This window comes from Podarcis raffonei, chromosome 3 (assembly GCF_027172205.1).
Source record: "Podarcis raffonei isolate rPodRaf1 chromosome 3, rPodRaf1.pri, whole genome shotgun sequence".
NCBI lineage: Eukaryota > Metazoa > Chordata > Lepidosauria > Squamata > Lacertidae > Podarcis > Podarcis raffonei.
The window spans coordinates 95304495-95317439 of NC_070604.1; the positions used below are offsets into that span (position 1 = coordinate 95304495).

Here is a 12945-nt window from a genome sequence, read left to right on the forward strand (position 1 = left end):
ACTAAATCTTTTTTTGAGGCTGAGTCGTCCTGAGTTCCAGAGCCCCTCTCCCGCCTAACCCGCTCTATTAAAGTACTCCGCTTGCCCTCCACCTGCTTCTTTCTCCCACGTGATTAGCTAAGCGTCGCCTGACGTGAGGCCGGGATTCTCCGCCCCGTCACCGCCTCCTCCTCTGAGAGCCACGTGACCCCAGAGCCGTCATTCAAGGTTCAGCTCTCCTCCCTTTCCTTGCCTTCCCTCGTGCGCGTGCGCGGAACTGCAGGCTGAGGCGCCGACGGCTTCCGGGTTGTGTTGGCTGCCGAGCTCGCGAGCCAGCTCAGGCCGGGCGCAGGGGGGCGGGGGCGGCTGTCGCTTTTAGAGAAAAGGGTGGTCGCGGGCAGAGGGGAGAGAGCCTGCTTGGCGCCAACATGGCCTGCGCGCTCGTGCCTTTCTGCAGCTTCCAGGACCTGGAGTCGGCGCGGGATTTCCTGTGTTCGCACCTTCGCCAGGGGGGCGTCGGCGGTGGCGGTGGCGTAGCGGGGGGCGCCAAGGAAAGCGGCGGAGGTGAGTGAGGGGACCGAGAGGGTGCTGGAAAGAATGCACTTCAGCAGCTCTACCGGTGCTGCAGCTGCCTGTTGTCCTCCTGTCAGTCATCGCTCAACTTTTCCATTATTGGACGATGGGACACCAAAAGGCAGAGGATGGCGGGGCGAGGGGTCGTCACCCCATGCCCAAGGCACCTTTCATCACTCTGGTTTTTTGGTTTTTTTTCCTCCTGTGGGCAAGGCCCAGGGACCCAGATCCTTCTGTGACGTTTACTTCGAAGTAGATCCCTTTAAGTAGAGCTCCTTCCGATGCTAATTGAAAGCCTTCTGCTTGCAGATCCTGGTACAGCTTCATGTTTCTGTGCTCTGTGTGTGTCCGTGAGAAGGGAATGACAGATGGGCTGTTTATGGCAGCCTTGCATTTACACACTAGCCTAGTAGCCGGAGGCGAGTGGAGTAGTTCAGGGAAGGAGTGATGGCATGCTCTTGTCTCTCCACTGTTCCTAGCATAGAAATACAGCAGGCTGCTGTAGGAGAGGAGTTATTTCTCTTCTTGTGCCAGCCGCTGGTTACACAAGTAATATTACTTTGCAGGCAAGTAACTTTTTTTTTTAACCAACTTATTTACAAGGCTGACTTGTGGCACCTGTGAGTGCTGTAAGTAACGTGTGTGTGTTACCTGTACTCTATTTCTACAGAGGGGATTAGGTGGGATCCTTTGCTCTGTGGTCTTACTGACTTGAAGTCCATGGGCTGTGGACTGACGATTCACTAGTTGGATTGACTTTTTGGGTGTGGTGGTGGGTCATCACTCTGAACCAAAGTAAAAGTTATGGCAGAGTGGTTTCTCCATGTAACTTCTGGATGATTTGGGGATTCCTGCTGGATTCTGCTAACAATGTCATAAGTCAAGTTTTGTGAATAAACTAGCCCAGGAGTAACTTGCCTTCATTTGTGATAGTCAAAGATGATGATGTCTGCTTATCCTGTGAAGGCCAAATGCTAAACGGATATGTTATGTGTTCTTGCATTATATTCCACATACCTAACTTGGACCTTATGTTTTAATATCCCTTTCATGAGGTTTTTGTTTTGTTTTGTTTTTTTAAAGTGCAGAATATTAGTGCAGCAAAGCAGTTATATTGGTACAAACAGCAGAAGATCTAGCAAAATGTGTCCGTTTCAGATTCAGAGGGCTCACAAGACACAATCTTACTTTTGCAATAACAAAACAAAATGGTACAAGCCATGCACGCTTACTTGGAGGAAAGTTCTGCTGAATTCAGTGAGGCTGTTTCTTGCATATGTGTGTTTTAGGATTGTAGCTTTACTGTACATAGAAAACTAGATGTTGGGGGAAGGGTGCTCCTCCTAGCTTCTTTTTGACATACCAGCATTATTTCTCTGAATGCTGGGGATTTTTGTGGGATGAGCATTTAATCATGTGCACCCATTTACAATCTGAAGTTAACTGTAAATGTCTGTTGCCTTTATAAAAACATACCATAATAAGGTAATTGTTCTTTTCTTAAAAGAAGGGGTGAAGTTTTAGCAAAGATCTGATGTAATTCTGTTTGTTTAACAAAATTAATACACTGTACTGCTTGTTTGTAAATAGAACCTTTAAGTGATTTACTAAGCATTTTGTTAACTCTTGCTGTGGCAATTGACTTTTCTTGAAAGACACTTTGCCTTTCATCATGGCTTGTAAAAAAGATAAATTGTTTTACAACAAAAACTCAAAATTACTGAGTCTGTCACTGAAGTTTGGGCTCAGTGGCGTTTACAATCCAAAATAGTCCCTTTCTCCTCTTGTCACTTGTATGCGCTATCAGTGTAATAGCCTTCTGATTGAATTAATTCAGCTATGTGCTTTATGGAATAAAAATATCTGTCCTGTAGGCATGAGGATTTTCATGGACGTACAGAGTAGGCAAAATATATTCTCATTGCTGCTGTCCACCCCCCACCCCCGATATTGAGAACTCAGCAGACCTACTCTGTCCTTATTTCTTGTGGCTTTCAGAGGAAACCTTGAAGTGCCATTCTTTAAGGTAGCTCCCGAGCAAAAATGACCTTACATAGCATCTCCTGAGTGTACACAACTTGGAAAAGTTTTCACTAAACAGTATGCCATCTGTGTTAGAAATGTAGTCAGAAAATTATATTCTCACCTGTCACACCTTTTTGGAATAAGACAACAGGCGACGCAGTATTTTCTTGTGTTCCATTAACTGCGTTGCATAAACTATTTGTCCTATTAAAGTGAGCCATAGATGTAATTTACAGGGTATGTTTTGAATTTGGTACCTTGTGCAATAGAAATACAGTAATGCTTCTCTTTAATGAGGAACAGCTTTGGCCCTGAGAAATGATTGTGAACAATAGAACCACAATTAGTTTTCCATATTATTTGTATGTCATAGAATCATAGAACCATTGAATTGTAGAGTTGGAAGGGAGCATGAGGGTCCTCTAGTCCAACCCCCTGCTATGCAGGAAATCAAAGCCCTGGAAGAGTTATCACTAGCTTTTAAAGTGTGGTTTCCTTGTGCCAGAAGAGTTCTGCAAGAATGTCCCTAAATTTTGGGGTGTTGGCAAGACAGGATAATTAAGATTTCCTGACAATGTTGTGCTTAATCTACATTATCCTTCATAATTTGTTAACTTTGTACATTTAAAATTTAGGATGCCTGTGAAATGTTATAAAGAGCTTATAAATAAGAGCAGCTTTGGAACCTGATCTGTGGTTACTCCAGATTATTTACTTCGCATTTATTTTGTGAACCTCCCTGAGATCTTTTGATGAAGGGTAGTGTTTAAATCTAATAAATGATAATAATAATTTAATAAATATTATTATTTAGGGTTATTGCTGATCTTTTGTGGGCTTTGACAGAGGGAAGTTTATACATGCCCTTTAAAAATGTGTTGTGGGAGGTTATTGGGTTGGTTTTGTTTCTATTTTGATTATGTATTTAGTGTTTTTATATTGTGATTTTATCCTGTGAACCGCCCTGAAACCTGTGGTATATAAACTGAATAACTACCCCCCCCCACTGATGCATTCTGAACTATTAAAAATGAAATTTATGTACCTTGAGCTGTAGATAATTGCTAATATGACTGACAATGCAATCCCAAACAAATCTCACCTGGGAGTGTGACTTTCATGCTTAGGATAGCACAGATAAGCTTCAATGCTAAACACAACCATAGTTCCATGCATAGGATTCTCCTGCTTTTGATGCGACTATGCTGTCTGAGCAGTGTCTTGTACACAGGGACTGAACCTGAACTATTTTTTTGCATTTTCTTGCATTTGCAACAAGCATGAGTCTTGATTTGGAAAGCTCTAATAAACCTGCATATTGGTGTAAGTCACCTATAGCCTAGAAGGAAAATAGAACAAGAAGTGTTTTGAAGGCTTTCCTACCTGGTTAAGTAAAGATAATTGTTTCTTGCCATGGACAAGTAGGTAGCTATTTCCAAGTGAGGAGTTATGGTGGACTTAACTGGCAGAGGAAGTTCAGATGTGCAGAGATTAGAATGGTTTGGGGAAGGTTTTTACTGAGGAAGAGAGTTGTCAGGAATAGCTTACGATGTCAGCATGTGCTTAAAATTTTCAGTTTGACCTGTCATAAGATTTAGAGCTGTAATAAAGAGACACCAACATAATAAAAGCAACCAAGCTATTAAATTAACTGTTTAATATTTCTCATTGTGCAGCAGACCCCATGCTAATTTTAATAAAAACTTGGCTGTATTGCTAAGAGGCTATTAGTGTCATGATGCCACAGAAAATCACCCCAGTTAAGATTATACCTGGGATAATTTGTGTAATTGGATTTTTCCAAATACGTACTGCATTTTAAAAAAGCAGTGCTTAAGAATAAGGGCTTGTTTAAATTTAACTTCTGTTGTTATTCTCTTCATTTTGGTGGAGATTAGGTGACCCAATTGGCTACCACAATGAGTTAATTAATGGTGGATTTATTGAACTTGCATTGATTTAAAATAAAATCATAGGGTGGAATCCAGTTGGTGCCTTGCATTTATGGAAAGTATTTCTGATTCTGAAGACACTTCTGTTAAGAAGACACTTCTCCCAGTACGTTTCCGAGCACAATTCAAAGTGTTGGTGTTGACCTTTAAAGCCCTAAACGGCCTCGGTCCTGTATACCTGAAGGAGCGTCTCCACCCTCATTGTTCAGGCCGGACACTGAGATCCAGCGCCGAGGGCCTTCTGGCGGTTCCCTCATTGTGAGAAGTGAGGTTACAGGGAACCAGACAGAGGGCCTTCTCGGTAGTGGTGCCCACATCCTTCAGATGTGAAGGAAATAAGAAGCTGACTTATCTTTAAAAGACACCTGAAGTCAGCCCTGTTTAGGGAAGTTTTTAATATTTAATGCTGTATTGTTTTTAACACTTGATTGGGAGCCGTCCAGAGTGGCTGGGAAGACTCAGCCAGATGGACTGGGTATAAATAATAAATTATTATTATTATTATTATTATTATTATTATTATTATTATTATTATTAAGATAAGAGAAGGAAAGAGTTTGTTCTTGTTCACCCTTCTCCCTGCAGCCCTGCCCCCTTGACATCTGCTGTTTCAGAGGGTTCCTCAACTCTCTGGAGCCACTCTTTGGTGCTGGAGCAGGAAGAAAAGGGGAATTGGCAGACATACCCTCCCCTCTTCCATATGTGGAAGCATCCACTGGATTAAAAGACCTTCCCTGAGCTGAGCGCAAGGGCACCAAAGCGATTTACCCATAAAGATCATTTAGTACATTGGTCTTCAACTGGTAGATTGTTACCCTCTACTGCAGGGGTCAGCAAACTTTTCCGCCAGCTGCGTCCCGGAAGTCAGTCTCCGCGCGGGAACTGACCGTGTGGGCGGCAAGGGCCGGGGGCCAGTTTAATGACCCCCCTCGGGCTGTATCCGGCCCGCGGACTGTAGTTTGCTGACCCCTGCTCTATTAGGTCATATCGCAATGACAGAACTTCCACTATACAGATATAGGATCAAAACTAAGAAAGGAGTTCCCAAGTGCATGTTTGGGTTAAATGTGGGTTTGGCAGGCTTGAACACTGATCTATTTTATTTATTCATCTGAAGGTCTCGGGGTGGTTCACAGCATAAAAATATAAGTTAAAAGCACAAAATACATAATAAAAACAAGAACAAAACAAACCAATACGCCCCTAGTGGATCGCTTGTGGCTTTTAGGCGATTGCTTCTTTTTAATAGCAATACTCTATTATGTATTTTTGTACTTCCCTCTCACAAAACATTAGGCCTGGGTGCAGCAATATATAAAACCCTTTAGGAACATTACAAAATTAACAGCATTTTCATTTTCCTTTTCCAGACGTCATGGTGAACATGCCTCTTCTAGAAGGCTTCAGAATGTATAGAACAGAGTATTTCACAGTTGCTTTCTAACAGTTACTGGCTTAACTTTGCATAGGATGAGCCCCTTATGATGCCCTTTGTGCTTTTCATTCAGTTTCTCCCTATGACAAAGTGAAATATGTCTGCCATAGGGATTTCTAGCTTTGCTTTATTAACTGCACAAACTCGAATATTTCTAAATTTGAGTCGGAGGTGGAAATGATTTATTCTGGTTGTTATGCACAAAGGTCGAGTGACTCACTTCTTTAGACTATGTGGAGACCTTTTCAGTTCAATAAATTGCTTTTCCGTGGGAGTTTTTATAAATAGCTGTGTGTGGGTAATGGCTTTAGCAGCAGTGGTTACTTCCAAAATGGTGTACATCAGTGCTGGCAGTAATAAACTTCTAATTAAAAGCAGTCCTGCTTAGACACTTTGGCTTTGGTATTCTAATGCCATCTTTCCCTGAGTGGAGTTAATTCAATATGAATCTATGTACCTGATCATAATACTTGGAAATGGGGCAGAATAGTTTTGCTGTAGTCTAGCTGGCTTGATTTTGATGCTCTTTGTAGCCCTAGCAGCTATGCTGAACAAAATATGCAGCTATGCAGAAAGAAAAATATGCAATGATCTCAGCAAATATTGAAAGCTGAGTGTTTTGTTCTAGTATTGCCTAGTCAATTGGTGGCCAAAAGCAGTAGATTCTATGGCTTTATAGTCCCTTGTGACATACTGTGTTAATTGCCTAAAGAGGAAAAAAGGGAAACTGAGAAAGCCAATTGCTTTTCAGTTTAAGTTGTGAAACACCCAGCTTCTTCAGTATGTGACAGAAACTACAAAGGAACCTCTATTTCTTCTGTGTCGTTTCATTTTCATGGTGATGTGAGGGACCACAGCAAAGTGCTCCTGTTCCTAGACAGGTGTATCAAAATACAGGACCTGTTTTAGTGAGCTATGCTAGACCAAAGATCTTACACTGCTTCTGTAAGATGATCAACATGCTTATAGAAAGAGGAAATATGTAGGTTGTGACATATAGTGCTTATAGCAGAGCTTATATGGAAGGCAGCATGGATTCTGGAGCGGACTTGCAAAACCCGGGAACGAGCAAGTTGAAGGCATCTCACCAGACATGTTCTATGAAGACGGGGTTTGATTGATATCCTGTTTTTGTTGCCTGCCTGTTTCTACAAAACAGTTGATTGACCAATACTAGTCAAGCTACATTTGATTTGATGTGAGGCAAGTTGTGCAGGTCTGCGTGCCCAGTGATTGCTGGCTCAGACTTCTCTCCCTGGTCAGGTATTTAGACTCTGCACCTTCTGCCTCTGAGTTGTCTGCAGAAGTGGCTTTGCATGCAATCTTTTTCCTTCAAAGGCTGTTATGGGTATTGCTTTATAAACCCCCTTACGATTATTTCTATATTTAAAATTAATAGTTAATCAAATGCTTTTCTAGGCATCAAAAAGCGATATATGGACCATGGTTATGATTTTGAAACTAAGCTAGAATTTTTCAATATTAGGTAAACCAGCAAACTGGGAAGAAGATGGTTGGGGAGCGTGGGATGAACCAGAAACACAAGGACCTGTAAGCCTCTCTGTTTGCTTTCATTACTAATTATGCCTTCTGTAGCTGTGCACTCTTTGTTCCTTGGAATAATATGAATAACTCTGTTAACTGTTTTCAGTAATTAAACTTTTAAGGTTCAATTCACCCATCCAACTCACAGGTTGATGATCATACAGTGTTTCTTCCTGTTATGAGTACATCCTACCTTATTTTATTCAAATATTTGTAACATGCCTTTGCACAAATGACACCTTAAAGTTGCTAAGAAATTTAACTACAATCAGCAAAATGAAAATAGCTTTTACTTTGAGAGCCACTGCACAGTGAAAAAATCAAGTGCTTTCACTGTCCTACGAAATTTGCAATTACATGGAAATAGGCTTATTTACATTTTCCCTAAATGCTGCTATCTTTTGTGTGACTGAGTGTGGACATATATGTTTCTTTAAAACACTATATATGTTGCCCAGAAAATTAATAGCTTTAAAAATCACTGTACACAGGAGGAGGAGGAAGAATCAACTTCTAAGACTCAGGCAAATTCCTGGCTTCAGGACTGTGTCTTATCCTTGTCGCCAACAAATGATCTCATGGCAATAGCTCGTGAGCAGAAAGCTGTGTTTTTTGTGCGTAAGTATATCACAGACTTTTAATTTGTTCCCATTTCCGCTGGAGTTCTGTTTGTTTATTTAAAATGTATTTACGCCACTCTTCAGCTAAAAAAGGCTCCTGCAGCAGCTTGCAAAGATCAGTAATATGGCAGCCCCTGTCCCCAGGCTTGCAATCTACAAGACATGGCACTAAAGGAAAACGGGTTTGGGAGCGACGAGGTAGAAAGGAAGCTTGTTTTTCATTACAAAGTGCAGCAGATAATAAAGCAGAATCATGGGGCTTGATCTAAGCACAATGGATGGTAGTCACCGGATTCTCCTTATTCAACAAGAAAGCTATAGGAGCAAGATACTGTTCTACAATTGCTGTGGTCCTGTCACTAAGGGGGTGGCTACAGGACAATTGCAGCAAATAACATTGCTTCTGCAAAAGCAGATATTAGCAATTCTTCACGTTCTCCCCCACCTTTTATTGATACAGTTTGATAAACCTGAATGTTGAGTGGAACTTCACTCAAGGGATACTCTGATTGCATGAAGGAGAAGAGGCAATTTTATCTTATTCTTGCGTCTCCTTGTAGGTTCCTGTGCCACCAAAAAAGGAGGATTGAGGGAACTACCTGGATTGGTGGGGGAGGTGGTATGTAGGGCACAGGGAGAATTAGCCTCCCACCCCTTCTTCCAATGAAACTCACCCCTGGTTTTGAGTTCCTTGTATAAACGGAACAACCTCTTGCATTTGCTATACAGTGGTACCTCGGTTTACGAACTTAATCTGTTCCGGAAGTCCATTCTTAAACCAAAGTGTGCTTTCCCTAATGAGGCCTCCTGCCGCCGGTGCCCTTCCACCGTTCAGATTTTGTTCTTAGACTGAGGTAAAGTTTGCAAACCGGGACACTACTTCCGGTTTTGCGGAGTTCATAAACTGAATAGTTCATAAACAGGGCTGTTCTTAAACCGAGGTACCAGTGTAGTTTCTAACAAAGCTATGATCTGACTTTAGATTCAATAAGAATCAGGTGGTTGCTAAAGACTGTATCTTCCCATTTCGGCTTATGCATTAAAATAAGCATTAGAGTGTTATTGCTGTTCCCAAGTAAGTGCATATAGACTTATTATGGAAGGAAGTCCAGGGAAATAGATTTTACAAGGCAAAATCTTTGTAGTGCAGAAGAAAAGAAAAATAGTTAAATGCCTGGAAGCTGAAACCTTTATTTTTATGAGTGGTACACAAGAAAAACATCACCTTTTAATTTAACTGTGTTACCTTAAAGTATAACACTTTATCCACTTTTCTCTCCTCTGCTTCCCAGCAAAATGGAAGCACAGTGAAAAAGGGAAAGAAGAAATGCAGTTTGCTGTTGGCTGGAGTGGCTCTTTGAATGTTGAAGAAGGGTAGGCATGGGATCTAGACTATGTTGTGAATGAGAACGCCACTGATGATTTTTTTTACTGCTCTGTCAAAACTTATATGTAAGACGTGATCCAAAGGAATGCACATACAAGTCTCCCTTGTGTTGAGTCAGATCATTGGTCCATGTAGTTCATTACGTCTAAGCCAGTCCCCCCAGCCTGGTGCCCTTCAGGTGATTTGAACTAGAACTCACATCATGCCTGCTCAGTGCTGAAGCTGGCCAGTTGGGATTTACTCAAAACACCTGGAGGGCACCAGGTTGGGGAAGGCTGGCCTGCGCTACCTGGCAGCAACTCTCCAGGGTTTCAGACAGGATTCTTTCCCAGCCCTACCCAGGGTTGAACCCAGGACTGTGCATGCAAGGCAGGAAGGGGACTCCAACACTGAGATCCAGCCCTCTCCAAGAAGCATCCACACACGTCTTGTTCTCATTTTCTCCAGTGGAGAAAATTCCTTCTATTCATGTATGAGAATGGGAAAGTATGTGGAGGAAGAGAGCTACTGGTTGAGCACAATGATTCCGTATAGCAAATAAGATACCTAGAAGAAGAAAACGGCTATTAAAATTGCTATGCATCATAAACTGCCAAAAGCTTTAAAGGGTAGCACCTTTGTTTTTTAGACAGGCACAAGGATGCTATTAAATTACCATTAATTAGAACAGCAGACCTTAATCAGTTAATTGATAAGTGATTAAAACATTCTTTTGAATTTAAAATTTCCCTGTTTGATTTAATTGCTTGCAATATTTTGGGGGGTTCTTAGACTGTAGGCTTTGTCTCCTCTTCACGGTTTTAGGTGTAGCTTCTCTAGATGAATCTGTGAAGCTCTCTATTCCAGTTAGACACTGAGTGGTGTTGTGAAGTGGAGGTAGGAAAAGGAGGGGGGTAGTGGTGGTGCTACAGAGATGCTGGATTTAGACATGTGGCATCCCCGTGATGATGTGCAGTGGTTCACGTTCTCTTATTCTGGGCTAATTAACATGAAATGTCCATGGCCTTGTTAGGCACGGGCAGCAAAAAGCCTAAACGAATCTAGACTGTGTAGCTGGAGGAAAACATGAGCACAGAATATGCAAACAAATGGCTTGTGCCATAAATCCATCTTTACTAGGTGTGCAGTTATGTGGTGTATACTGGTTTGTGTGGAAGAGGGCCTGTATCGAACATTCCCTCTGCTTTGTTGACCAACTGCAGCGGACGTATGGGGAGGAAGCTCTGTTGCTCAGGGCTTCTGTTGACAGGGTTTGTTAGATGAATCCCACTCTGTTTTGTAATGTTATTAATGCTGACAGTTCTCTTCGTGGCAGAGTGCTTAATACTGCTGTGTTTTTCCTCTAGTGAATGTGTGAGCAGTGTATTGTGCATCCCACTGGCAAGTCAAAAGAGGTAAGAAAATGTTTTTAAAAACACACACACAGCTAGACCTCCTTTACAAAGCCTGGTGCTGCCTTTAGAGACACCCATGGTAATTTCATCAATTCAGAGTAAGACTTGACAGAATGCCTTTCATTTTCTTTGAGACAGGAGCTCAACAGGACGACCTGACTGGACCTGTATTGTTGTGGGCTTCACCTCTGGCTACGTTCGCTTCTACACAGAGGTTTGTCACTTGTCACCATGGTTTGCCTGCCTGCTGAGGGCTGTTTGATGTACCATGGTTTTCTTGTGTAGAATTAACGATGCTGAAGTACGGCGCGTATGATATTTTTTATATGAATGCCCCAAGAAGACAGCCGTTACTTAGCTGCTTGCTTATTTAAGTGTATTTATGACAAACCTCCAACATAACTGGCACCATGCTTCAAAACTAGATTAAAATTCCTATGCAGTGGTACCTCCGGTTGTGGACGGGATCTGTTCTGGAGCTCCAGTCGGATCCTGAGGTTTCTGCAACCAGAGGGACCGCTTCTGCACATGCGCGCGTGGCAAAAACCTGGAAATATATTTCCGGGTTTGCCGCTTACGTATCCCGAAGTTTACACAAGTGGAGGGATACGTAAGCAGAGGTACGACTGTAGTGCTGGAAAAACATGTAATGTGTGATGTGACCTTTGAGGTTTTGTGACTTGTAGCCCCATCTCACCAGTAATAGAGTGAATACTCTTTCAGCTTCGTTGTTCTCACTTTTTAGAATGGAGTACTTCTGCTGGCACAGCTTTTGAACGAAGATCCTGTCATGCAGCTTAAATGCCGAACTTACGAGATTCCACGACACCCTGGAGTTACAGAGCAGGTATGATGGCAGATATATAAGAAAGTGAAATAATTACAGAGCATGATACGGTTTTCAACTCTTAATCTTTCAGAGCGGAAGCTTTTTTTTTGAACGAGTCGCGGGAATTAAATTTATTGGGGCTATGTAGGTAACAATCCATAACTCAATCAAAGGATTTGAATTGGGCTTGCTGGCTTGAGTGGGTCCTTGCTGCTGCCCCTTTCTTACTGTGTAGATTTGCCCTCCCTACTTTGCCTCGCCAAGGCTCATCATTGCGTTTTTTACTATTAATCATGGTTTAGGACAGGGTTGACGAAACTGCAGCCCTTGGACCATGTATGTCCCCAAAAATTTATAATTAAAAACAAAAACTGTTCCTTTGGTTTTCTGTAACGCCGTGATGTCAAAAGGATCTTGTGCCCACCACATGCCATTTTTTAAAAATAAAACATTTACACCCACTTTTTTGAGCAGCCGCTGGAGCTCTGACATGTGGGTCAAGGGAGCCCTCAAAAAAGTTAACCATCCCTAGTTTAGGCTAACCATGATGTGCTTTCAACCCAGGGTTTGAGATCATGTTTTGAATCTGGTTACAAATGCTGGGTTATGAGTTTTTTCTGCAGGTGTTGATCTTATACTGTTGCACTTGTTGTAGAGGTGTCAAGGCTGGTGACGTGGAGCTGTGCCAAACTGCACTAAGTGACAACCTAGGTAAAGGTAAAGGGACCCCTGACCATTAGGTCCAGTCATGGCCGACTCTGGGGTTGTTGCACTCATCTCGCTTTATTGGCCGAGGGAGCCGGCGTACAGCTTCTGGGTCATGTGGCCAGCGTGACTAAGCTGCTTCTGGCGAACCAGAGCAGTGCACAGAAATACCGTTTAACTTCCCGCCAGAGCGGTACCTATTTATCTACTTAAACTTTGACGTGCTTTTGAACTGCTAGGTTGGCAGGAGCTGGGACTGAGCAACGGGAGCTCACCCTGTTGCGGGGATTCGAACCGCCAACCTTCTGATCCGCAAGCCCTAGGCTCTGTGGTTTAACCCACAGCGCCACCCGCATCCCTAAGTGACAACCTAGACTTCCCCATTTGTCTTTATAAAATGCTGAGCAATGAGCCTGCAGCAGTTGAGTTTTCTTTTCTGCACTTCTTTTCTGCTCCACCCCTGGGTTCACATCCTGGTGCTGTACTTTGAATGAACACTGG

General features: G+C 42.5%; 1 protein-coding gene across 1 annotated transcript in view; it reads left to right on the plus strand.

The window, feature by feature from the left end:
• The first annotated feature begins 262 nt into the window (after window positions 1-262).
• RAB3GAP2 (RAB3 GTPase activating non-catalytic protein subunit 2) overlaps window positions 263-12945 on the plus strand; it is a 47724-nt gene continuing 35041 nt past the window's right edge. The window contains exons 1-7 of the mRNA XM_053383128.1: window positions 263-543; window positions 7451-7515; window positions 8001-8127; window positions 9422-9503; window positions 10863-10910; window positions 11049-11124; window positions 11656-11757. Of these exons, the coding sequence (XP_053239103.1) occupies window positions 408-543; window positions 7451-7515; window positions 8001-8127; window positions 9422-9503; window positions 10863-10910; window positions 11049-11124; window positions 11656-11757 (636 nt within the window). The 5' untranslated portion in view covers window positions 263-407. The remainder of the gene's footprint in view (window positions 544-7450; window positions 7516-8000; window positions 8128-9421; window positions 9504-10862; window positions 10911-11048; window positions 11125-11655; window positions 11758-12945) is intronic.